This window comes from Lissotriton vulgaris, chromosome 1_1 (assembly GCF_964263255.1).
Source record: "Lissotriton vulgaris chromosome 1_1, aLisVul1.2, whole genome shotgun sequence".
NCBI classification, from domain to species: Eukaryota; Metazoa; Chordata; class Amphibia; order Caudata; family Salamandridae; genus Lissotriton; species Lissotriton vulgaris.
The window spans coordinates 1,327,982,950-1,328,010,399 of NC_141685.1; the positions used below are offsets into that span (position 1 = coordinate 1,327,982,950).

At 44.0% G+C, this 27,450-nt stretch overlaps 1 protein-coding gene across 1 annotated transcript in view; it reads right to left on the bottom strand.

Moving 5' to 3' along the window:
* The window catches only part of CERS5 (ceramide synthase 5), a 377,000-nt gene extending 349,995 nt beyond the window's left edge, over positions 1-27,005 (bottom strand). Inside the window, exon 1 of the mRNA XM_086966198.1 lies at positions 26,599-27,005. Within this exon, the coding sequence (XP_086822324.1) occupies positions 26,599-27,005 (407 nt within the window). The remainder of the gene's footprint in view (positions 1-26,598) is intronic.
* Between the last annotated feature and the right edge of the window lie 445 nt (positions 27,006-27,450).

Below are 27,450 nucleotides of genomic sequence, written 5' to 3' on the forward strand. Positions count from 1 at the left end.
CTTTTGGAGTGCACTCCGGTAAGGAAGCAATGGCGTCAAAACCCTTCTCTTTAGGAGGCCGCTCGGAGGATATTCTCAGAGATGCAGGCTGGTCCTCTGACTCTACATTTAAGGCGTTTTACTTTAAACCAGTCCCAGGAATGGGATCACTGGTGGTCAGCCAACTATATACTAGCATAATCTGAGCTTTTCGTCCTAACAGAGAATGTAAAATTTCCTAGCTAACATGAAGGAAAGTTTAAATTCTAGCAAGGACACGGCGGTGCGGATTATCCCTCCTGTTCAATCTCATTCAGTGTACCCTCTCTCAATACTATGAAGCTCTTGACTGGAGGATGAGTATTCGGTTCATGATACTATGCTATGGTTCTGAGTGAAACTTCTACAATTCTGTTGTTCCTTAATGTGCTTTAATGCTGCGTCATGAAAGTATTTCACATCAGTTTATTCTGTTGTGAGTTTTTTTGTTTAGGATCGGAACAGAAACCACATTTTTGATCTAATGGATTGGATAACAACTATCGCACAGAGAAACTTTTTTTCCTTGGTGGATAAATATATAGTACTATGGTTATGAATGTTATCAGTTCAAACGTAAAGACTTATGGGATATGCAGTCTTTACTGAGTCCAACGTTTTCGAATGTTTGTTTATGACTGCTGATTAATAAAATGGAAAGAGAAATGAATCATCCTAGCCCAGTGACCATAACAGTATTGAAACTTTCCTTCGTGTTCGCTCGGACATTTTACATTCAGACAGACTTAAAACCAGCAAAAATCCAGTGGGCATATTAAAGTTCATAATATTCACACAAAAAGTAAGGTGATAAGTTGCGATACCGGTCTCACACCGACTCAGGCCCTCAAAGGAGTACCACCACAAGTAAGACCACAACTTTTACACAACCCTCACCCCATTCACTCAGGTTAGGCCGATGGCTGCAAGACTACTGCACTTCTCACAGATTCCTCTTTCCCCAGAGAACACAAACTCCTAGACCTCCTTCTCTTTGACGCTCCTATACACACAAACAGCTCCAAGAGCCCAAACGGTCAATATTATGCTGTACGAGAAGGTATAATATTACACTATAACCAAAAACAATCACTCTGAATATGACATTGTGTTCAGAGGTAGTCCTAGGACACGAGGGGACCCATAGGGACACGGATACATTTCTGGGGCCTTTACTTCGAGCCACCCACTATCATTCCAGTAAAGTTCTTTTAGCTTCAGGCGTGACAGCGGTTCTCTTTAGCAGATTCTTTGAAACAGAGATGAGCTTATTCAGAAAAGTGACCCAAGAGTGACACTTCCTGTTTGGGGAAGTGAAGGTGTCATTTCCACTCTATTGGGATCCTGTCTGAGTCACTGAAGCTTTGTCAGTTTCCTTTTCGATCTTGAGTTGCGTGCACTATTTCATCACTAATTACAGCACAGGCAGTGAACATGCCTTGTCATGCGACTCTAAAGACAGAATTTGTGAGCCGAATCTTACAAATGGGGGTGCTCTATTTGGAATATTAAAATACACTGTGACCAGCTTACATCAGCAAGTGTTTTTTTCCTACCATTTTACTTAAACAGGGATTAAAATGCTCCAATATTAAAAGTATAGTGTTGGTGGAGAACGTGGAGAACTCGAAGAGGCTGACAGCGGCATCTAGTTAGCATGGGGGGCCGAGGTGGACACATTCTGACCTTCGGGCAATTCTGTTAAACGCCCGTCAACAAAAAAAAAGGACCAATGCTCTTGATTTACTCAGCAATTAACAGATTGATTTACTATTGTTAACCGAGACTCAAACTAATGCTACCTCTACCCCGGATATTGCTCTGGCTTTGCCGGCTAATTACCCTATGGTTCACATGGACAGAGTAGGCAGCAGAGCGGGCGATGTAGCTATTGTATTTAAGAATAGTCTTAAATGCTCTACCTTTTTGCCTCCCCACTGCATAGACGCTGAAGCCCTAAGTTTCTGTAGCTCTATCTCAGCACAAATATCCCTTGTAGGGGCAATGGTTTATCGTCCCCCGGAGTAGCCCGGAGACTTTAAGTCTCTCAATTACGCCATTGTGTATCATCTAGTGCAGTCCTCGAAATGTATTCTCCTTAGGAACTTTAGTATACATACTGATAATACTTTAGATGTGCAAGTGACTACTTTGCTAGAAAAGCGGTAATTAAAGAGGAGTCAATGTGTTAGTTGTCCGACTCATCAGACGGAGGACATTCTAGACCCCATTTTCTCAAATAGGGAAGTTATAGTTCAAAAAGCATAAGCTATTCCATGGTCAGACTACTCTAATCCATTTCACTTGGGAAATTGATATGGCACTTGAGGAAAGATGCTCAAATCACCCCTAGATATTATAGGGGATGGGCAAAGGTTAGGGTAGCTGAAATGGTGTCACTGGAAAAATGGAGGCAGATTAGCCTCAAACACATGGCTTCTAGAGATGGCAAACAAGGTGGCCACCCAAAAAAGTAGTGGACAACCAAGATACTTTCTTGCCCTTGCTTTTCTTCAGAAGTGGCAGCAATATAGCAATGCTGTAAACATCTGGAAAGGCAGTGGAGACAGCATTATTCGCCAGAGGATAAGGAGATCCATCTATAGGCTTGCATTGAAGCATTATCACGGATTGATAAAACAGGCTCAGAACACCTTTTTCTCTGAACAAATATTTTCCGCAGGTAATAGCCCATGTGATGTCTTCAATACGGTTAAGTATTTTCTCCAACCGATTTCCTTCGCACAGCCCCATTACAGCGTCGGCTACACTGAGTGAGGATCTCTAATTTTTTCCAGGAGAAGGTTGTCAAAATTATAACCAATCTAAAACTAATCAGGGCTCTACATGACATTGAGACCTTGGGGTCCTTTCATCAGTGGCTTGTTGATCACCTTCTGCATGCAACTGCCCTGCATTTGGCTGCTGAACACTCTGGGGTGGGACTTCGTCGCCCAGGGTAAAAATGGGCTGTGAGGCTCTTTGGGACCTATAAAACCGCCTTCAGCATCCCGTAGTGCTATCCCTTCACCTGCGGTTTGTTGAACGCCTTCCGTAGCGCGTGAGGCGCACGTGTCGCGCCCTGGTGAAGACCACGCCAAAACGAGCCCATTATTGCCCAGAAGAGGCTGACTGGGATTATTATTCGCCGAGGTTGCCAGGAGTAAGTAAAATTCTTTGCCTGTAAAATCACTGTACTAGCTTTCATTATATTCCAGTCCACTGTAATGAGAATGGGTAAACAAAGAGCACAGGAAATTTCGAAGACTTCTGTTAGCGCAAAAAAACAAGGAAACTTGTGTGAGGGAAAGTTAGTCCATCAGCACAATCCAACAGGAAAAGCACCTTAGATTATATTGACCATTTGACTGAGGAGGTATAGTCAATCCTAAAGACTAATTAACCACCCAAGAGCAGGACGTCTGATTCAACTACAGAGCCGGACATGTTTAAAATAAATAAAAACTCTGTTTTGAATAGTGAACCTCCATCCAGCGACACAGTTCGTAAAATCACTGAGTTCTTCAAGTTCCTCTAGTGACCAAGGTACATTGAGTCATGAGTCCTAATAAACGACAATCTATTACTTCTCAGATTCCTCTCAGACATGAAATTAACATTTTAGCAAATATTCCATGCTCTAATAGGTTTGCCCTCCTGGCAACACCAGGATCAACCTTGGCTGTCCATAGCACACCCTCCATTGAGCCATCAATTCCCCCAGTTGAACATAAGATCAGCAAATGTGTTGAGCGCATTAATAATTCATTGACGCACTCACCTGCTGCTAATTATGCTTCTTTGCATCTAAACACAGACCATTTATCTAAGGAGCCGGCATTGCTCTCCAAACAATGAACAACCATGCAGAAAAATCAATGTTGCTGCAAATGTAAATTCCATGAGAGGTCCGCTGGACTGCAATACTCTTGTATTAATCATCTCAAAAACCCTTGTTATCTATCACGAAAATGTCCTGTTTACGGTTCTAAACCACAAAAGTCTAACAGGACAAAAGGTCGACAGTCCTTTTCTTCGAACATCCACTTACTTCAGACGGTAGCTAAAGGACCCTCAAGGGCAGCTCAGGCGATCAGGCCCCTGGCCCATTTACACAGTGCGCAATTACCCCATGCTCATTTAGCGGATATCAAAAACAACATTCGTTTTAATGATGCAGTTATGCCCTCTATCTTCCAATGATCCTCATCATCCTCCTCGATTGCGTAAACTCTTGGGAACTGTTTCCATCATAGAGGCACAAGTAACATGCTTAGGATTCTCTGACACAGGTCCCTAAATTAACTATGGGGTATTGGAAGACAATGACTCATTGATTAATAAAGTAAACCATAGGTTCAGGTACAAACGTAAATCCCTATCTATAGTCCGGCCTGGCATTGCTTTTGCTCAACGCCACTGTACAGAAGCTTCTTCTTGTTATTTTATTTCGGTGACATTTAACAAAGATTCCTTAGTCGATGATCTTTTCAACCTTGAAGTACAAACAATTCACTTAGTGGGACTGTACACGTCTAATATAAGGATGAAAGTGCTTCCTCCTACTTGTAGCAGTCTAACTGTTACCGTGAACAATTCTTCTAACTCTTGTCCAAAAACGCCCTGCCCAGAAGCTCAACTAGATTTGTCTGATCTGAACTCAATTGACTGACTATCAAGCATGGCTGAGTCTGGCAACAAGGGCGAGGGCTCAGTTTTGGCTTTTGTTACTTTCAGAGGTCCTTCCAAAGCTCCAAAGATTGTTGAGAATTTGGGACTTGCACCAAGAAATCTCAGAGTTAACTTAACCTGCCATCCCTCCATTGAAGCTATATGCGTCTCAGCTGGTCCAGCACAAGTGGGTGATTCGTTCTAACATTTCCCTATTCTCATGGAATTTAGCTGGCATTAACTCTAAACTAGTTGGCTCAGAATGGCTATCATATTAGTAAATATGATTTTTGCATGTTCCAGGAGACCTGGGCTACAACAAGGATGTGCATTAATGGGTTTTCAACATACAGCGTGGTAATCCAACCCACGGAGAAGCAGGGAAGAGCTCCTTATTCTGACCTGCATTGCCTCCATTCACCTGTTGCAATAGACTCACCTGACATTATGGGGGTGCTGCTTACATTTCCTTCACAATTGAAATTATTGATTTTTAATGTATATGCTAGAACGTCCCTACAGGCAGCAAAACCTCGGTCTTAACGCTTTTAGATTAACTAAATTAATTAAATCAACAGCAGGCCAAGATCACCGTGTTTGGGGACTTTAGAACAACATTTGAACCATCTCCATAAATCTTACTACAGCTGAAGACTAACTGTGGTGCATTCCCCAGTTAGAGGGAAGGCAACTTCACATTTTTTTCGCACTGCCCTCCAGCTAACGGCAATTACAGTAGAAAGGAGGATCGTGGCTTGTAACGGTCAAACCCAATCAGACTCCCTAAGGGCACCCACTTTTAAGTGAGGACTTTATTCAAGTATTATCTTTTCTTAGACGTCAGGTTATGGTACCTTTTGGAAGACAAGAAAGTGTATGTCCAGCTCAATAGTGACTACAATCCCCTTCTCCTAACCTTTTCTGGTGTTGCACTGCGCAGGGATACCGCTACAATCTGCTCTGCTGTTCCCAAACCTCTGTTAGCTAATAATTGTATAAGTGTTTCTTGGACCTATGTATTGTCAAAAAAAAACAAATTGCACACCACGATTTATGATGTTTCTTTTTTGTCTTGTTTTGAAGATCTTAGTGGTACCCAAACTCCAATTCTCAGCACACAGATTTGTTGCTGGACCTCAAAATATATTTTATAAAATTAGCCATACATAGGCAACCTTCTGTGGTTAGAAAGGAGAAATGGTTCAATCGAGATTGTTTAGATTGAGGGCTGCTGTTACGTGACATGCGTGGGAGGAGATTAAGTAGACCAGAAAAAAAATATAAACTTGCTCTTGCTAAGGCGGAAAAAATGTGAACGACAAAATCTGGCATGATCTATTTCTAGCAAATAACCAGAAGGAGAACAGATCTTTTTGGCAAATTTTGTCCGATGGAAAGCGGAACAACAGGCTTGCATGCATATTCCAAGCAAATTGTTAGGCATGGCTTACTACATGTTCTTTCTAACATAAGTTATTAATAAACATGCGGACAAATGATCAAATCAATGACAGTAAATCTGTGAATTTTGTGCCATGAAAGTATGTCTATCTCAGTAGACAGAACAATAATAGCTTAAATATCACACAAGGCTTCAGACTATACAAACCTCAAAAACAAGAGCTATGAAAGAACGGAAACACAAATGCCAATCAACTCTTTTGGTCCCATTAGGCCATATCATTCTTCAGACCAAAAATAAGGTCAATATTTAGTTAAGGTTGTTGAGGCACTGGCTGCAGAAACCTACTTTACAGGTTTAGGGCAAGACAAAACCGAACAAAACTGTAAAACATTAGTACCTTTCCCAAAGAAGCAGACTTAAAAAATATATACAATACCAATACTAAGCAAAGTATTATAACGCTTCATAATTCGTGACCAACTGTGAATAAGCTATAATATTTTAAGAGTACAGTGTGTTAGAGAGGAATTGGCTTTAAAAAAAAGGTTATTGGCCTACTAAAGTGCAGGCAGATGCGAAATTGTATTTTGCAGTGTGGTGTTATGCTAACAGCACAAATGTATCCTACTTTGGGCCTGTCAAAGGAGCGCTTCAAATAGAGTCACTGAGAGTGATCTGTCCCAGAAAAAAAAATTAACTCCAGCACATTCCTGCCTAAATATTCCAAACCCTTGTTTCCTGGAGAGAAAAAAAAGAGCAGTGCTTTGTAACACACTCGGGGGAGAATATTTCAGATTCCTGACCCGGCACATCACTGCCACTCCAGAACCATGAGCACACAGCAGCACACCAGAGCGATGTGAGTATAGAAAGATGCAACTGTACTCCAAAGGCATCAAAGGCGCATCCTTTCACAGTCTGCTGCCATATGCCTCTTCCAATGTCTTCAGACAATTCATTTTCTCCCATACTGCCATTATAGCGGTTGATCCTCGTTCCTTACATACAAAGGTGAACAACTCACTCCAATTCATTACAGGTTCAGTCTCCAATCCTCAACTTTATATCTGCAAATCATGGTTCTGAAAGATAGATAGTCAAAAGAGTTCAATGGAAGAAGAGAAAAAAGAAAGACTACAACACCTACAATGCATTAGGTTATCACACCCAAGTCCAGGACTGGAAAGACAGCCTGTAATGACCTGGAGGTGGCCACAGTACAAAAACATCAAACTTTATACTCTGCATGATACGCATCAGCTATTATTAATTTTCTCGCTCATTCTCTCTTCTTCTCTTACTCTCTTTCTGCCTCGCTGTCTCCTTCATTCTACAACTCTAATTGTTTTTGTCCCTGCGTTTCCTCTTATTCTCCAAGTCTTTCTTTAATTCACCCTCTCATTCTCCTCTTCCTTATTCTCTCACTAACCCTAGTTTTTCCTCCAGCCCTAACTGTCTCTTCTACTGCACTTCCTCCCTCATTCTTTCACTTTCCATCTTTCTATCTCTCTCAAAACCAATACTTGCATTAACAAGTGCAGTATCGAATACTGGGATCGCCTGTGTCTCAGAATCACTTATTGGTCAACCTGAAATTGACAATTCTGTCAAGGAGTCTCTGGCTAAGGTCTGCTAAAAGATAATCACTTTACTGACACTCAGTCGCCTTGTAGATTAACATGGGGTCAAGGGTGTGACACGCTCAAAACACTTTAAAAGTGTTCTTGGCTACCACATGGTCTTCAGAACATTTACCAAAAACTAGCTTAAATAGAGATCTAGGATAAGAAACTCCACTGGGTTACAACTCCACTGTACCTATAAATAAGGACTAAAATTGTGCCAGTTTTTTTAAGGTTTGTCTGCATTCATTTCAGTCAACCACATTTCGCAAATACATCCAGAAAACATCTTTACGAAATGAACTAGTTTGACAACATGCCCTAGCATATTCTTACAAAAAACACAGTTGATGGACAGAATGTAGAACAATGTCATACATTCACCCCAGTACAAGGATCTGGGCCTAAATCCATCGTTTTTATGCACTCCACACCACCCTGGGTTAGACACTGGCTATATGCAAATCAGCTCTGACCCTGTGCCCCATGGGAACAGTCCAGTCCGAACTACCAAGCTATGTCTTTCCCAGACCGGAATCAAGCATCCAAGGACCGGTTTCTGGCCATCAGCCTTCATTCAGCCTGGATAGCTTGACTCCAGTGGTGTGGAGAGCCTGGGACTCACGTCTGAGTATACCCAGCACACTCTGGGTAAAAATTGCAAAAAACACAGTTGATGGACAGAATATAGAACAATGTCATACATTCACCCCAGTACAAGGATCTGGGCCTAAATCCATCGGATGCCCAGACGTGGGTCCCAGGCACTCCACACCACTGGAGTCAAGCTAGCCGGGCTGATGAGAGGTGTTACCTCGAAACCGGTCCGGTCCTCGGATGCTTGATTCCGTTCTGGGAAGGACATGGCTTTTGTAGTTCGGACTGGACTGTTCCCATGGGGCACAGGGTCAGAGCTGATTTGCATATCGCCATTGTCTAACTCAGGGTGGTGTGGAGTGCAAAAAAAAAAAGAAAAAAAAAATGATGGATTAGGAGCCAGATCTTTTGACTGGGTTGAATGTGTGACATTGATCCTCATTCGGTCCATCACCTGTTGTTTTTGCAATTCCGCTATAAGTGTACTGGGGATGCCCAGACGTGGGTCCCAGGCACTCCACACCACTGGAGTCAAGCTAGCCGGGCTGATGAGAGGTGTTACCTCGAAACCGGTCCGGTCCTCGGATGCTTGATTCCGTTCTGGGAAGGACATGGCTTTTGTAGTTCGGACTGGACTGTTCCCATGGGGCACAGGGTCAGAGCTGATTTGCATATCGCCATTGTCTAACCCAGGGTGGTGTGGAGTGCAAAAAAATGATGGATTAGGACCCAGATCTTTTGACTGGGTTGAATGTGTGGCATTGATCCTCATTCGGTCCATCACCTGTTGTTTTTGCAATTCTAGCATATTCTTAATCATGCATCACTGGGCAGGTTAAGAAACGGTTAACAGACCACCTATCCAACCTTCACAACTACTCTTGTAAACTAAAGTAATCACAAAAACAGACAGTATATGGTAGGAGGAAGTACAGTGACTTTTTGTTCCTCTGTTACATCACATATTGTACAGTAAACTCCCTATACGAGTCAAAACATGTTTACCTACCAGGGGCTAAAGACAATCCAATATTATTGGATGAGGTGGTTTCGCCCATTTTATGTGGCATGCTTCACCACTGACCTCACCCCACCCTGGTAAGATGGTACTACCAGGGCACACTGAACCTCACCTAGGAGAGAGTTCTTAAATATAACCTCATTCTGGACATTACAGGAATCCAGATTAAAAATAGTTAAGAATACCTTTGGGTAAACCATACAGAATTTCCGTTATTAAGTGGTACCTGCAGTAAGATTAAAAACCTACAATAGTGGATGATCTATGGGTATAATGGCCCAGTCACCCTCCTGCATGCCAACATGTTTCTACCCGCTCTTGCGCCATAAACCTGGCTGGGAAAATAATCAGGGCTGTGTGTGGGATCCCTAATTCCTATCTTTGTGTGTGCATAACCATTCACCAGGTGAGACTGGACTTTCCTACCTTCATCATCAGTTTATTAGAGCCAACATACATTGGTTGTAATTTGCTGCATGGTCTGATCCAAGGTGACGACTTCTGTAGTCATAAATTCTTCAAGGAGGTGCACCCAGTACTTCCACCTACAATCGGACTGTGGTGACCGAACTGTGAGTTCGGAGCGGAAAGTGGGTACGTTTAAGAGTCTGGGGGATGCCTTTGTTGTGCGTGGACCAGAGATGTCCCCACGTGACATGTTGGCAATGTACAACTGTAGTTTCTTCGACTTTTTCCTAAAACAAACAAAAAAGTACTGCGATACTTGGGAAATTGAGTTCTTTTTGTAGGTGCCCACATTGTAATTATTCGAATGCCTCATTTATCATCAACTTTTGGGGGGAGGGGGAGAGAAAAGGCATTCAGTCCCCAGTTTCTTGCATATAAGTAGAGATTCAAGACTATTTTGAACAATTGGTACCAATTAGGGCATGCAGGTAAGGGCTTTTTTTAATGTCCCAAATAGGGAAAATAGCACCTGGGGTATAGACGTAAGACAGTTCCCACACTGGTGCAGTTACTAATCTCAGGTCATGATTGGAGACCATTACTGCCTGGCAGTGGTCCGTGGACCAGATCCTCCGCTGACTGAATGACAGGGGTTGCTAGTATAAAGTTGACCCCAAGCCTTCAGTCTTTCAGGGCTTGTCTATTTATTAATGATGTTTCTGTCTGATCTTGTGGTCTAAGGAGCTACAAACTCAATAGTCCTACCCTTGTTATAAGGTGTGTTGTGCTACTGCATCAGACAGTTAGCTGCAGAACTTTTAGAGTAGTTTGCTGCCAGGCCAGGAGTTGTGCCTCTTATTATAAAGTACTTTATGCTACTGCTTCAGTCCCTCAGCTGTGTTACAGTTTTGTTTGTCCCTGTTCAAAAACAAAATTACCGTGCCTCTGATAACACAATACCTAAAATGACTTAAAGAATGGTTCTCATCAGTATAGCACAGTGGCAGGAATAAGGGTCAGTTGTTTAGAGATAGGAAACCATCGGCATGACACACGTGTGTATATATATATATATATATATATATATATATATATACACATATACATATATATATATATATATATATACACGGCATGACACACGTGTGTGTGATATATATCTTAAACAAAGCACATCCTGAGCGATATCCAAGATTTAAAAGTCTGCACAAAGAGTGTTGCTTTCAAGTAGTTTTAATGGCAACGCGTTTCAACCCTTCAGGGTCTTCGTCACACCCCAATTACAAACACTGTGCCCAATCTCCCTTAAAAGGTGCATTTTAAAAATAATAAGGAAGGCCTTTCTGATTATTTTTAAAATGTACTCTTGTACTGTTAAATGTGAGCCATTAGAAACAGAGATAGTGCACACTGCTGTATTTCCTCCCACTGTTTATTTGAAGTATTTTCTCTATATTCATTTAAAAAAATGCACTTCTTAAGGGAGATTGGGCACAATGTTTGTAATTGGGTCGTGACGAATACCCGGAAGTGTTGAAACGTGTTGCCATTAAACCTACTTGAAACCAACACCGCTGTGTGCAGGCTTTTAAATCTTGAATATCGCTTGGGATTTGCTTTGTTTACTATTTAGCGAGTCTCACACTCGCTGACCTGCACTCTGCCCCATTATGGTGTGAGGACATTTGGATATATATATATTCACCAAACACACGCCATCTCGCCGTTGTGTAGCAAATTATGAGTGCACTTTAAGAAAGCATTAATATATTGACAGGGTAGCCAGCAGTAAAAGCTCGTTTCGGCACTTCGCCTTTGTCAAGACCCAGGAGTGCACTCATAATTGGCCATGCGACTGCAAGATGCTGTGTGTTTGGAAAATGTTAGCGGCTCACCACCGCACAAGTGGCCTCCAAGACGCAAGGTGCGGCGGAAGATGGTAGTTCGGTTCATAGATAGATAAAGTTAAAAGTGGAAAACATGAAACTCAAGTGCTACATGTTGATAATTCTGTGGTAACTGGAGCTTATGAAAATTTTCAATAGGAAACAACTCAAGTTTCCACACATTTCTTTTGCATCAAGCAAGTCATTGGCTACCAGGAAGAATAAGTCATCAGATTTATTTTATCACCCGGTCAGTTTTAGAGTAGCACGACAAACTGCTTTTTAAAAAAATAAAAAAATATTTAAATGTGTTTATTGGTGAACATCACAGTCATGTATACAGAAAACGACGACATTTTCGACTTTCGTAAATAGAATATATGGACAACCAGGAGACAAAGATATACATGACATCACATCTGCACTTTCTGTACGTCTATGCATTTCCAATTCCACCGTTGGGGACACCACTGGATCTCCTCGATATTTATTTCAGAGCGACCATTTCCGATCCCACTTTTTGGGGCACCCCCTTGCTAAGAAGACTTCCGTTTCCGCCAGCATGCATCTATCAAGCTCTTTCTCCCATGTGTAGACTCGTGGTATGAGCACTCACTCCCCGGCCCAACCTCTCACTACCTCCCGTTTAACTAATGTATATCCTAGCGTCATGACTTGCTTTTCCACTTCCGTGAGGTCGGTCGCCTCCCAGATATTCAACAATCCCAGTTGTGGTGTTAATACAATCTCCTTATGCAAGGCCGTCTGCATATGTTCCGAGGCCTTTTCCCATAAGATACGAATCTTTGGGCAGCTCCAGAGAGTGTGGTAAAATGTGGCCTACTGGCCACAGCCCCGCAGGCATAGGTCGTTAGCTCTGGACCCTATTTTCGCTAGTGTCTGCCCAGTCACGTATGAGCTATGTAGTATCCTTAATTGGATCAACCTAAACTTAAGTGTAATGGTCACCTCCAGAGAGGACATAAGGGCCTCCTGTCAATCCTCATCACTAATCAATCCCAAATCACCCTGCCACCGCTTCCTGAGTCTTGGAAAGGTATCCCGGAGATTATTACATAATTTCTTATATGTGAGAGATATTGCCTTAAAAATTTAAGGACCCATCTATCAGCCTATCCTCGAGTGGCGAAGATTCTGGTATGTCCGCAAAGGACGAAAAGGCCGCTGTATGAACATGCCGAATTTGCAGGTATCCATACATATCTCCCCGAGCTATGTGATACTGTTTCTGGAGGTCCTCAAATGTAAGTATAGCTCCCTTTCTGACTAGATCTTTTACTGCTGAGATACCTATAAGGTCCCACTTATCAAACCCGGGCTGGTAACACAGCATGCCCAATTTCTGTGTATACCAAAGTGGTGTTGCCTTAGTGAGGATGCCAGCCCAGCCAAGGCGAGAAAGCACTGTTCGCCAGATCTCTAATGTGTGTAGGGTGGGCCGAAGAATTGCCCCTTATTTTTCTTATCCCTTGTGTACAGGGCCCCCAAGTAGCCAGATCGATCAGTCTGGTATCGGTCAAGAGCATATGCAGGGTCATCTGGAGGACGGTATATCCATTGATTAACATTTACTAACTGTGCTGCCCAATAATAGAGTTGGAGGTCGGGAAGCGCAATGCCTCTATCGTACCAGCTTTTAGTCAGCTTCTTCAGTGCCGTCCTTAGGGCCTTCCCATCCCAAAACAACGTACGGACCTCTCCCTCCACTACCTTAAAATAACAGTCTGGAACTCTATATGGGCAGTTATGAAGGATATACAGGAAGCGAGGGAGAGCCAGCGTCTTAAAGAGCTCAGCTCGCCCCAGCAACGAAAGTGGAAGGTATCTCCAATGTTTCACATCCGCTCGCATTTTAGCCAGCAGGGGGGCCAAGTTAGAGCTGTAAAAGAGGTTCGGGTCGGACGTGATAAAAACTCCCAAGTACCGAAACCCATCCTCCGCCACCACTATAGCGCATCCTGCCGGAAGCCTAGGAGCCGGGCCCTGCAGCATAAACAATACAGACGTATGCCAATTGATCGCATACGCAGAGTATTTACCAAAATTTGTAAAGATGTCAAGCACCACCGATATAGATCTGTATGGGGAAGCCAGGTACAGCAGTATACCAAACCGCATATAGTGATATTCGATCTTCCACGTCGTCCGCCCACCTCATTCCTCGGACCATAACATCTCTCTGCGTATCCATGACGCTAGGGGCTCTAGTAAAAGAGAAAATATCAACGGGGACAGAGGGCACCCCATCTAGTACCTCTTTGGAGCCTAAATATCCCGAACTGCTTTTTTTTAAATAGACGAGATCTAAGGTGTTGAATTGTTCTACAATCTACCAACGTACCTACTGGCTAGAGTTCATAAAATAGACTGCTTTTGTTTTGAATGGGCTACTCTGTCTTTTGTCTTTGCCTATTGCTTAACCACTGGAAATACAGACAATCCAATTACACAGACATAACCACACTACACAGATGCACCCACCCCTGCACATTTCCACACAGCCCTCCCTACAGAGGCACACCACAGTGCAGACACACTAATGCAGAAACTCTCCCATGCACAGACTTTCATTTGTACAGACGCACATATTCCATTTAGACATAAGTGCATAATCCCAGTAGACTGACACTGACACACACTCACCTTGAAGACAAATATACCCATATTTCAAAGCACACACATACCCTGCTGCAAACGCATACACGCACCCCTGAAGTATACTTTCAAATTTCAATACTTGGTGGAACAGTTGCAATTATTTGACAGGCAGGCTGAGCTGTTGCTACACACAACAAAAAGATAAGCAACAGTGCACTGCAGTGGAGGTGGTAGATGCGAGCGATAAATGAGCAATCATTGTGGGGGTTTGCCCTTGCTGATCGACGTGACACCCATGTGAAAAGAGATGGGCATGATATGCACCTAACAAGAGATGGGCAGAGGATAGAAAACTTGACAATTTACTTCCTACTTTATAGGCTGTAGTCCGGGTAGTGGAATCTGACCCCCCTTTCAACGAGAGAGCAATACAAGGTGAACCCTGTTTTATACACAAACTCGTGCATATAAATCGGCACCCAGTAGCTTTGGGCGCCCTTGCTGTTGTCATCGTAAGAAAAAGCGATCAGAAACAAAGCAAATGGTGTTCGAACAAAGAAAGGTACCAAGACAATTGACGGCTACAGTGGACCCCATGGCTGATATGGAGGACTCAAACCAGACGGGTTCTAGCAGGGACACAACAGAAATTCTATTGGATCTTAAGATCAGCTTCCGGAACACAGATAAAAACCAAATTTGATTAATTTCCAATCTGACCACGTCGTAGAGAGGATAGCTTGCCAGAACATGAGATTAGATACAGCAGAGCATCGGATATCTGACCTAGAAGACATCTGCAGGAGCTACACTGAAAATACTCTAGACTGGTCACTGCCACTGGAGCCAAAAGGAAGATTTGAAAGCACATTTGCAACATCACAATAGAAGTATCATAGGTGTAGCTGAAGCAACAAATATCGACAACCTAAACACGGTTGTAAAAAAATATATATTAACCAAACTATTCGGCCAATCTAGCCTCCCCAAGACATTCTTAATGGAGAGAGCACACGGATCCTTTGGTGCCAGACCACTGACAGGAGAGAGTTTCTGTCCAATCATTAAAAGGTTCATCAATTTTAGGGACAATGACGTAGCGCTACGAATGTGGAGAAAGGCCAGTTGCAACATCAGGGAACAATGTTGGCAATACACAAAGGCTTTATCACCGTAGATCAGGAAGCTGGACATAAATCTGTCAAAGTTAAGCATGTCTTACTACCCAAAGACAAAGTACGCAATGTTATATCTGGCCAGATTGAAGACTTTACCTACATGGAAAAACCCACATATTCACTGATGCAACAACATCAAATTCTACAAAATTCTGCATTTTTCTATCCAGTGTTGTACATTGCCAATATTAGTTCAACCATCCTATTGAGCATAGCCTCAACCTGAAGACGGCACAAGGAAGCGAGTCTTGCAGAAATTAGTTAACTCAGCCTTTTCCTTAAGAAAACTATTATCTTTCAAGGTCTTGTCACATTCTTCCCACGAGAAGAGCTTGATACCTGCACCTTACTACCCATCTTCAGTTTCAGCCCTTCACATGTTCCTTATAATCTTCTCTTGCATGGAGAAAAAGTGTATACATTTGGAAGAAAAATGTATGTATTTTGGCACTGTGTGCTCCATCTGACATGGGGCAAAGCTTTGGTCTGCTGATTTGGAATTTTTCTTTTAATTAGATAGCCATTGTCTATTTTTGCATTCCACACGTTTAAGAGCCTAAGGACTTTTGAGAGTGTATTTACTCTTACTGAACCAATGCTTTGTGTTTTGAGAGATATGAACACGTAATCTGACTACAGGTTTCATTTTTGCAGATACCCGGAACTCAGTAACGCTTTTCCATTTTATGAATATAAACTGACACCAAAACAGCTACGCCAGGCAACTTGAAGGGATAGTCACAAAAACCTTGTCTTTTGTGAGCAACCCGTAACATACTCTAAAATATGGCACAATGCACAAATAGGCTGTGCATACAAGACATCTGTCGAGAGTATCCCAGTCTTTAATATTTCACCCACTTGGGTGGCAGTGTTACATCTCCAGCCAGGAAGGAGCCAGCTCCCCTGAAGCAACCATGATGTGCGACAACTCCTTCTCCATCTGGGCCTGGCAACCAAAAGCATGGTAAGCAAAGTGCTGCCTGAAGAGACCACAATTGTAATGGCGAAGGAGCACAGTGGTCTGTTAATCAATGGTGCCACAATCAATGGTCATAAAGGCTCACTAACCAGGGACACGTGACATGAGCTGGACCACTATGTGATAGATATAAAAGAAAAACAGCACCCCTGGTGACCCCAGTCAACGCTGAAGTTGGCAGGACACTAACAGTGTCAGTGTTTGTAAAGGGAAACAAAGGAGTAAATGTTGGAAAACCGATGACAGCTTGTAACATGACAAACGTTCTCTGAAACATAAGCCTCTGAAATCCCCAGCTCTCCATGGTGGTACTACTGATGGCATTGGTGTAAAAACAGCTAATTCAACTGCCAACTACAAGGAAAGAGACTGGAGCTTGTTCTCTGCTTCCCTTTAACAGTCATGGGCTTGTTTCCCCCTCCAGCCTTTCCACTCTCACCAGACAACCACCTTTCCAGCAAATACTGTTGCGGTTACAGGTTAAAGGGTCTGAATTTATGTGAAGGTCCTAAACTAAAGGCACTATCAGCTAGATTCATCAAGCATTTTTGCGGTCGCAAACGGTGCGAATCGCTGAATTCGGCCGTTTGCGCCCGCAAAAATGGCATTTGGAATTCATCAATGGGTCATGAACTCGCAATTTGAAAAATCGCAAAAAATTGCGATTTTTCAAATTGCGATCGCATTTAAGGAATCTCAATTTGAGATTCCTTAAATGCTATTCATTAACCATTAAAAAATTGCGATTTCGCTATTTTTTGCCGCTATTTACAGCGAAGACTGACTTCGTGGTAAATAGCGAAAACTGAGAAAAATGCACTTTTGTGCATTTTTCTCAGTTGTATGTTACACACACACACATGTCCTTTGGACATGTGTGTGCGCAACATAAGTCTAAATTTACATTTCAGGGGTGCTAAAGGTTGTCCTTTGGACACCCCTGGCACCCTTGAAATCGCATCCTTATTTGCAATTAGCAAATTGCTAATCGCAAATAAGGAATAACTCCCCATTCATTCCTATGGGCCTTTAGGCCCATAGGAATGAATGGGGAGTTATTCCTTATTTTCGCAAATAAGGAATAACTCCCCATTCATTCCTATGGGCCTTTAGGCCCATAGGAATGAATGGGGAGTTATTCTTTATTTGCGATTAGCAATTTGCTAATCGCAAATAAGGAATGTGTAGGAATCGCAATTTATTTAGCGATTCCTACATGAATCCTGTTTTGCAAGTCCTTAATAGCGATTCCTTAATAATCGCTATTAGGGACTCGCAAAACGGGACAATGATGAATCTAGCTGTATAATTATTCAAATAAAATAACATCTTATCCTTCACTCTTTATTTCACTCCTAATTTTCCCAAACGTTGTTTCCCTCTATTGACTCACAATCCTATCAAGTATTGCAAGTTCTATTGTGCCATTCCCTTCATGAGATATTACATTTTCTCAGCGGAAACATGTCAACGACTGAATAAGATGGTGATAAAAAGCTACAAAGACACAGCAAGCTTGTGAAAAATGTGAGGACATTATGAAATAGAACCACTGGCAGAGGAGAGGCTGCTGTCTTGTGAACCACCTGCTGGTACACCACACTTGATTGTTCTGGCCATGGCTGGTAAAGGCTTTTATTCCCCACCCTGCCACTCCGCTGGAGCTACTGTGGTTAAGTGGGGCTCTGTGCATGGGTGCAACACTGCAGGATATCAATGCCCATGATGCAGCCACTTAATAGTTCCTGAGAACTCTGGGGGGGCGCCCACCTCCTGCTGGAGGGCACAAGGCGCCCAGCATCAAGTTGTCACCAGACATTTCTCTTTCGTCTCTGGATGGTGCAAGCAGGCTGAGAGAAATGTACTTTCCAGGCAGGTCGTCATCAGCTGCCTGACACCGGAATGAAGTTCCGAGCACAGTGTCAGAATCACAGATTGTATTACTGCAACGGTGAAATGAACACCTGACTAGTCTGTGTGAGAAACAGGCAGACTAGCAAGGACTAACAGAACTTCGAGAAAAAAAATGAAAGCTTGTTGATTCGGCTACATGATGCTCCGAAGCAATAATAAGAATTAAAGACGGGCAAGAGACAGAATGAACGATGGGGGATGGCTTTTAGGAGCAAGATGGTGCACGTGTTCTAACATTGCTCCACAATACTCCGACTTTATCTGCAAATTAAACCACCAGGGAGACACCATCCGATTGTTCAGGGAGCTCCTGCTGTACCCCAGAGACTCCGGACAGTGCCGGTGTCCCAGGCGAAGCTGTCGGGTTTGTTTTTTGAAGCCTGCACCGGCTACGGGCGCGCATCAGCCGCCATTTGGCACCTGAACCGAACACCAAAAGACAGGTTTGGTGTGATCCTTCAAGCCATTGAGCGCTCCAAAATGTCCCTGAAATCCAAAATAGACAATGCGGCAGAAGAACTCACGCCCCTTCATGCGGAAATTGTCCAACACCAATGTAGAACAAACCTTAGCTGAGGTACCGCCTGCCACGGATATTAAACAAATGAGGGAATATGAAGTAAGATCCTCCATCTCGAAAATAGGTTGTAAGATACAGAAGGACAATCAAGACGTAATAATGTCAGCTTAATAGGCCTTCCGGAGGGAGCAGAAGACCAAGATACAGTGTGGTACACTGAAAAATGGCTAAGGGAATTAATACCAACAGAGTCACTGTTTCCCTACTTCTCAGTTGAAAAAGCACATTGCGTTCCTCTTCGGAGGCCTGCGCCGGGCTCAAACCCCCGTCCATTTCTCTTTAAAATGCTCCACTACAGTGACAGGGACTCAATCTTAAGGGAAACACGGAAGATGCAAGAGATCAGAGTGGACAATACCAAGGTGATGTTTCAGCATATCATAGTTCTTTTCTAACAGTAAAGCAGCAACTTCGGCAGCTTTACATCCAATACTCTCTGCTCTTCCCTGCGTATAGTAGCTGATGGTAAAACTACATTTTTTGCAACGCCACAGGACACATGGGATTGGCTGGAATCATAGGGAAATTCTCAGACCCCAGACCAGCTGACAAGGGAGGTGCACGAGGAGACACTACAAATACTGTGGAGCCACACAGACAACAAAAGAGAACCCAGACGCCTAAATTAACTGCTGTACCAAACTTAGAACAAATAATCAGAGAAAGGCAAAAGGCAGTCCAGGAGGTGGAGCGGATTTCAGACTTGGCCAAAGACTCAGACAAAGAAATGATATTGGCCTAGTCATCCGAGGACGTGGGCTTCTTTGTGGTTTGCCTATCTGACACCAATTCTCTGACTCTGCCAGATGTCACCCTACAGGCGTCGGACGGACTCGTCTGATATATAAAATAGCCTTTATTTAGACATCTATTAATTAATGTGTTCTTAGAATGCCTCTACATGAACCATTAAACATTGTAATGTTGATATTCTGTGGGGGTAGTGCTGCTGTCTGTAGGGACAGGGGGAGCGCAGGACACACCAGACGAATACAAGGCCTGGGCAATTGTCATCCTAGCACGCATGAAGGTGGTCATTGGTGGAACTGCATTTCCTTGCTACTGGGTGGGTATACTACACCTGTAGGCTCCTGAAAGACATGTGTCCTCACACCCACACACTTTAAGGGGTTGTTTTGTTTAAGTATAACATAGCTTTAGGCAGTCCCTCACAGTTGCAAGGTCTGCTCTTTTGGTATTACATGTTAGCGAGGTTGGCGTTAGGTTACAAGAAAAGTTCAATCAGGCGTTGTTGTACTTGACCACTCCTGACCCTAGACGCTATCGCAAAATAAAATATGACCACATGTGTGTACTTTATCCCTCCCAATTCATGTTCACAAGCATGTTTGAACCATGACATCATAAAGCATTATAAAATGGAATGTATGAGGCCTAAGTCGCCCCTCCCAAGTATACGTGGTCTTAAAAGGCATAACATACAGATAGGTGAGACTCCTGCAGAAAAGCTAACACACTTGGAGACAAATAAGTTACAGCGCAGGTGGAGGGGACAGATCTTTGCTACATATTACTCTGCATTTGCCCGAGGAGTGCTGATCTGGGTATGCCCAGGTACCACCCTCCTAATAGAGTAGGTGGTGACAGATGCGGAAGGGAGATAGGTCTTCCTTAACGGAAGACTGGATGGAAAATGTCTCCTACTTGGAAACATATGTGCACTTAAAACAGAACAGGGACCATTCTGGATCACATTTTACACAGTGCTCTCTAAATTGTGCGATCTACCCTGGGTGATAGGAGGGGACTTTAACAATGAGTTGGACACGACCCTAGATCGGACGCTCCCACCGCTAAGAGGCAGGATGGCGTCTAATGGGGCCTCGTTGCTAAAGAGCAGGGCCAACGGATGGGGGCTGGTTGATATCTGGAGACACTGTAACCCTACCACACAAGTATACACCTTCAACTCCACACCACATACTCTGCATTGACAGGATTTCATGCACACACAACCTGCTGCCGTACGTGACACAGGCGGAGTACCTGGGACATACGCACTCTGATCACAATCCTCATTATGCATCATTACCGTGAGAGACACAGCCCTCACTGATTCCACCATGACACCTGCAGCCCACCATGCTAGAAGACCCGCCCTTTCATGAATCCCTTTGCAACACTGCTGAGAACTATTTTGTGCAGAACACAGGTACAGCAATGTCAGTCCTGTTGGAATGGGATGCATTTAAGGTGACATCGAGAGGCAAATGCCTGGGATTGGGCTGTGAAATGAGGAGACAGGTGGAATGTGATCTTTAAGAACTGGAGCGTGAATTACTGACACTAGAGACACGCCTGTCCTCTGATCCCTCCTGCTCCTCTGAGCTACTGACAGCGAGGACAGCACACACAACACTAATAGAACGGTTGCGGTGCCTAAATTAGGCTGCACATTCTGCCAAGATGCATGCACTGGCAGTTAACTTCGGGACCCTACTCGCAAGGCTAAATTCAACAAGAGCAACGGTGCAGTCCATTACGGCACTAAAATCTCCCTACGGGTTGACGAAGTATACCAAAAACTAAATATACAAAGAGCTGGTTCGCCATCTCACTTCGTTATACCAATCAACCATGGAAGCCTCTGACTTGGAAATAAATCGTTTTCTAGATGGCCTCTGGCCTCTCTTTCCCTAAGCTCACGCCTGACCAACACACGAAGCTAAATGCACCTATAACAGCTTAAATTCAGAGTGTGATTCGATCGGGGAGAGATGTGAAGCAACTGGACAGCTCCCTGATAATGGCGTACAGAACCATGTTCGGCCTTTCAAAATACACTCCACTAGGGCTGGCGACCTCTGATATTCTATCGTACTACATGGCCTCACACCTACTAGTCCTCCACAAATGGTGGGATGGGGATAGGGCCGACCCGGCGTATGCTGTTGAACTGAGGTGCATGGGGGACCATACCTTACACACAATTCTCTATTCTGCACAGTTGCGCAGCTCCCTGCTGTCTGCCGCAAGGATTAGCTTTCAAATCTGGCAGCAGGCTCTACGGAGGATGGGTTAGTGGAATAGGTTGACCCGGGAGACCCCTCTTTGGGACAATGGGCGCCTGCCACAGCTGGCTGCCCTCCTGGATTTCGGGATTGGGACATTATCAGTATCTCTACCCTGGTCGATGCCATGCAGGGGCCTGTCCTGAAATCTTTTCAAGATCTACAAAAAGACTTCCATATGCCAAAAATCCGACACGCTATTTCCCCTAGCCTAGAGGGCTTAGAGACGCTGGCTGAATTCAGCCCAGTGGAGGCGAAGGTGTTCATGGGAGATCTCCAAGATCTCCAAAATCTACCAGTCCCTCGTTACCCATAGCTCTTCCACGCTGCAGCATCTATGGGAGGCCTCGGAGGGTGATGCGAGTCCGATGGAGGAAGAGGACTGGACAGAGGCCCTGGCTTCCCCACGAGGGGCGGCCATTGCCATGACACTATGCCTTATCCAGTTCAAGTACCTTTATCGGGTATACTTTACCAGGGTTCGGCTGTGGAGGGCAGGTCTGGTGGCTTCCCCTGTGTGTCTCAGATGTGAGCATGAGGAGGGTACACTGTTACATACAGTTTGGCACGGCTCTGCTTTGCCATGATTCTGGAGAGGAGTTATGGCCTGCCTCTCTGAAGTGTTGGGCTGGGACCTTCCCTGCTCGCCGAAACTGGTGCTCCTACATGTTATGACGGAATTGGGGGCAATATATACAAACGCCATCTTATGCTATTGGGATTTACCCTAGCTAAAAGAGATATTGCCGGGGCTTGAAAAGCATTGGTAGCGCCCTCAGTCTCTGCAAGGAAGAAAGGCCTAGACTTCTGTATGGGCTTGGAGGCTCCTATCTTTATGCCAGGGGGTGTCCACACAAACACTTTAAAATTTGGAAGCGCTGGGCGGACTATCGTGGCTTGGAGTTAGAGCCCGTTCTGAGGGCCAGACATGTTGACCCGGCTTAACTGTTTACTTGATTGACACTGAACGTTGCTTCTTGGGTGAAGACAGATCATGTTTGTAAGGACAATGCTTTTGCTTTGCTGCTCTGGAGTGGACATTAGTGCGATGAGGTGGGGGGGTTATAGTTATCTTGTTATTTAATTTGTATTGCTCTCCATTTTTTCTGTTTTGCTCATGAAAATAGTCAAAGTCAGAATGATGTATGTTTCTACTGCAGAAGTTTCTGGGGCACAGAGCTCTGCTTTATATGTGTTATTTGACAAATAAAATGTGTTTAAAAAAAAATACACTCCACCAGCTCAGATAAGGCTGGAGTTCGACTTAGTTAAACAGTTGCTGGCCAGGCCCGGCGTCTACATCATCTGATGGAATAAGATAAGACTCTCTGCCTCAAATACCTTAAATCAGCTGCTATGGTAAGAACTCCAGCATAGGGATACTTCTCTGGGCAGGCGCTACCTACAAGAATCTCTTGAAATCACAAGGCTCACTAACCTCTGGAACACTCAGTTACAAAACACATCCTTCCAAAAATTGGTCTGGATGTCAGTAAAACAACTTTCAGTGCTGGAAGGCAAGGCTCTGTTCTCAGCCAGATCTCATGCCTGGAGGACCCCGGATTCTTACAAAACATGTGCACCCCAAAAATACTTCAATCAGGGTTACCCTAAAACTCTCAAAACAACTGGTTTTTTTTTTGAAGCGTGGGCATACAGACTCGACCACGAGTTTAGGAGGTAGAAAGTACGGACGCAGACGGGGAGGATAGCATTATTTTTCTGTTTTCTCTGGTTATAGATGCCCTCTCACATTTGATCTTTTGCAAATTTGCAGTTCCTACCCCTAGTCACGGTCTACCTACGCACTTTACTACCGTAGCGCTGGCTGAATACTTTACGCTTCTATACAGGGCAGTTGAATCCTGATTTGAAGATTCATTTATTGAGACGTCGACCACTTTTCCTGAATTAATGGTCTAATTTGACCCACCTCCTACGTTACCACTCTCTGCCTTGACTGCGATTATCTCTGCCTTCAATTGACTCGACTAATTCAATGAAACTTCACACACTACGTCTCGCCTGCTAGTTCTAAAAACCCTTGTTTTAACTGCAACTTGGAGATGGTGTGTCGTACATGTGCTTGGCTTCTACATGGAATTACCCAATTAAACAATTTAGCCCTGACAAAGTTCCCACGGGAACGAAACACGTTGGCTGAGGCCTTTTAAAGAATTGGAACAATAAAATAATTTTCTAAATATCACAACTTCTTTGGACATCTGTTTTTGGTGCACCATCCCCTCATTAAGAATTAAACGTTTTTAAAACATCGCCTGGGCATCCTACCGTGAGCCATACACCTCCCACCATGGCAGAAGGCATGCTCACCAAGCACTTGCAGTAAGTGCGACACTGGCCCAGGAGACATTTTGCACTTAATCTGCACATGCACAGCGCTGGAGCATGAGAGTATACAGTTATTAAAGTTCCCACACAGGCAGTTAGGGATCCACACAAGGAGGCATGTTTCGACTCAGGGGCCACACAACTGAACTGCAGAGTGGTCAAAATCCTCACATTGGTGGAACAAAAAAAATAACAATTAAAAAAAATGTGATTCAACATCATAGGAGCGTACAAACCACTCCCACTGGGCCACTTGTTGAAAAATCATGAGAATTATCATGTGAGAAGCGGAAAATGAACAATTAAAAGAACAGTCTCAACTACAGTATTGAACTTTGTTTATATATATTTTTTGAATGAATTATTGAACTGTGCATCGAGTGCTCTGGAGAGACACTGATCCAGAGGGACCAGTGCGTACAAAAGTCTATCAAAAACCCCATGTACAGGGGGCCCTACTCCACGGGCACCACCCAACCATATTGACCATAGACTACCCTCCAACTACACAACAGAGAATGCGTATCCCACCAACCGTTCTGGCCGGAATCAATTATACAATAGATGCACATCGCAGGCCACACTAACCATTATCATCACAGCTATACAGTACTGCAGGGCATACTTGGGGCTCCTGTTTTTTTTATTGTTACATTTTAATAAAACTCATCGAATGGTTTTATTAGCCTTTTTGAACATTTGTATGGAAGCACTGCACAGCACGTTTATCATGTGTATTAACGTTTTTACTAACCACACATAACTGCAATGGTTTTTATAAACTATGCCTAATGAAAACAACACTTGATTCCGCCCTGCCCTTCCGATAGCCAATGGTTCCTAAGTTGCTACCGATTGTATACAGCACAGGTTTGTATTGACATTTTAAATGATCATCAGCGCCGCATTTTTATGGACCCTTATTGTAAAGATTTTAAATAATCATCCAATAAAAAATGCAGGCATAGAGAGGATGCTGGATGTAGGATATTTCTGCGAGATTGGTGTGAACAATAAGGAGACAGACAGACAGACTGTGGAAAATGTTCAGACAGAAATGGAGATCGGTATTCAGAAAGGGAAATATGTGCAAGATCAGTAAAGACTTATAGAAACGGAAGGATAATCACGTAAACTGAAGGTGGCCAAAGACGAACGAAAAGAGAAATGCTCCACGCCTTGTCACTAGATATGAAAGATCGGATGCAAATAAAGGGGGGAGTGAGAGGAAAGAAGGAAACGACATTACATAATTTAAAGTGTAATGTCATTTTCCGGTGAAAAGCAATGAAGCAGAGATGTTAGTGAAAATGTCGTTTGAGGTGTCAAACGAGAAGGTAGTGTTCTAGAGCAAGAAACTGCAGAGGGAGAAAAGGCTGTAACAGATCTGTAAGCCCTGGGGATGGATGGCACGCAGTCAGCAAAATGGGGGACAACTTAGTTTGCATTACAACATTGTGAAGGACCATTCAGCTGGACCAGTGGTGTCAGTATCCCGTGATTCTCAAGCTCGAGACTGGCATTAGAAGGCAACTGCAAAGAGCTCTGTGAAAATAACGGAAATAACAACAGAGGTTTGCGCTAGAAGAGTAGAAGGGGGTCAAGCAGCAATTCGACCACACGAAGCTCACTTACTAGTTAGTATAAGCAGTATCAGAGAATGAATGATTCCAGGTTACCACTCACCTCTCCCCATATAAAAACAAATTATTTCACCGTTCAGCTAACTCCACTGACACCCCATCACTCGCCACACCATCCGCCTTACAAGTGTCACCTAATCAACTGACTCACTGATCACACAACTCTTTACTAACCTGACAAAACCAAACACTAACAATCACAATGGATGGCAATCGGAAACCTTCACAAAAGTGTGGCCAAATTGAGAATGTGTTTAAATGCAATAACAATGCCAGCAAATGATGCACAAATGCAATATGACAACATAAGTGCTATTCAATGGATCTTTGTATTGACATTACCGTTAACCAAACCAGTCACCCTGTTACGTCCATATCTAGCATGCACTTAAATGTCTCATCTCCAGTCATCACCCCCACAAGCTATTTCAATCATTCACCAACTCACACACCCACTGTCACAGCCCACATCCTCCAACTTTATATCACATCCATGACACTTGTTAGCACATGCCTCTGTGCCACTTCCCGACGCAACCTCTTGTATGCCATCACTAGTGTAAGCCTCCTCTCATAACACACATCACCAACTCTCTCGTCACCCACCGCAACAATGTCTTCCACACTGCCCCCCGGATCATCCCGTACTCCAGCCATCCATCAAACTCACCTCTCGAAGAGGAGCCTCACGACGAAGAGCCCGAGTGCCAGAGGAAGCACGGAGACTACGTGCCCTGCCCGCGGGTACTGCGGCCCACCTTCCACCTCTGCCAGATCCGCCCAGGTTACATTCTGAGGAAGCCAGAAGCGCTCGTTCCAAAACCAGGCCGACACCGCCGCCATGTTCCGCCAATAGACCCAGAGGAAGCGGCGCGCGCACTGGGGGGCGGGGCAGTGTGAGGCCACGCGCACAGAAAGGGGCAAGCACGAGTTGACAGTTACGGGTGGGACGGCTGGAAAGGAACCAGTGGACTGAGGGCCGGGACACGCGTAGAAAGGGGGCGGAGAGACAAGGATCCACCCAGCTGGTGCTGCCTCAAAGGCCAAAGAGGCTACTTGGTGGAGCTCGGTGCCCATACTGATCTGAGGGCGGTCCGCTGGGCGCGGCCAGTCGCGAGAACAGCCAAGGCGCGTGCCATAGGGTCGCTGCGGGGCGTTGCCAGGGAGAGGTGAGCACACAATGGGCGCGTCACGGGCGTGGCCCTTACGTAAGGAGTCAGGCATCTGTGCGGTTTCACAGACATAATAGGAATAACGGCAAGTTGCTTGTCAAGTCTGTCTAGTGACCACCCAGTTGTTAAATGACAGTATTGATCTATGTTTTCCTTCTAAAAGCTCTTACCATAAAATGCACCTTCATATAAGGACTCTCGGTGCCAGTTACTGGTCATATAGGCATCTATATAGCTGCCAGGTATTGACACCGTACTTGTGCACTGTTACTTCTTGTGCTGTCGTGAGCACGATAGACACTGGTTGCACGACCAAAAACTCAAATTTCAGTTATCTTATGTGTGACATT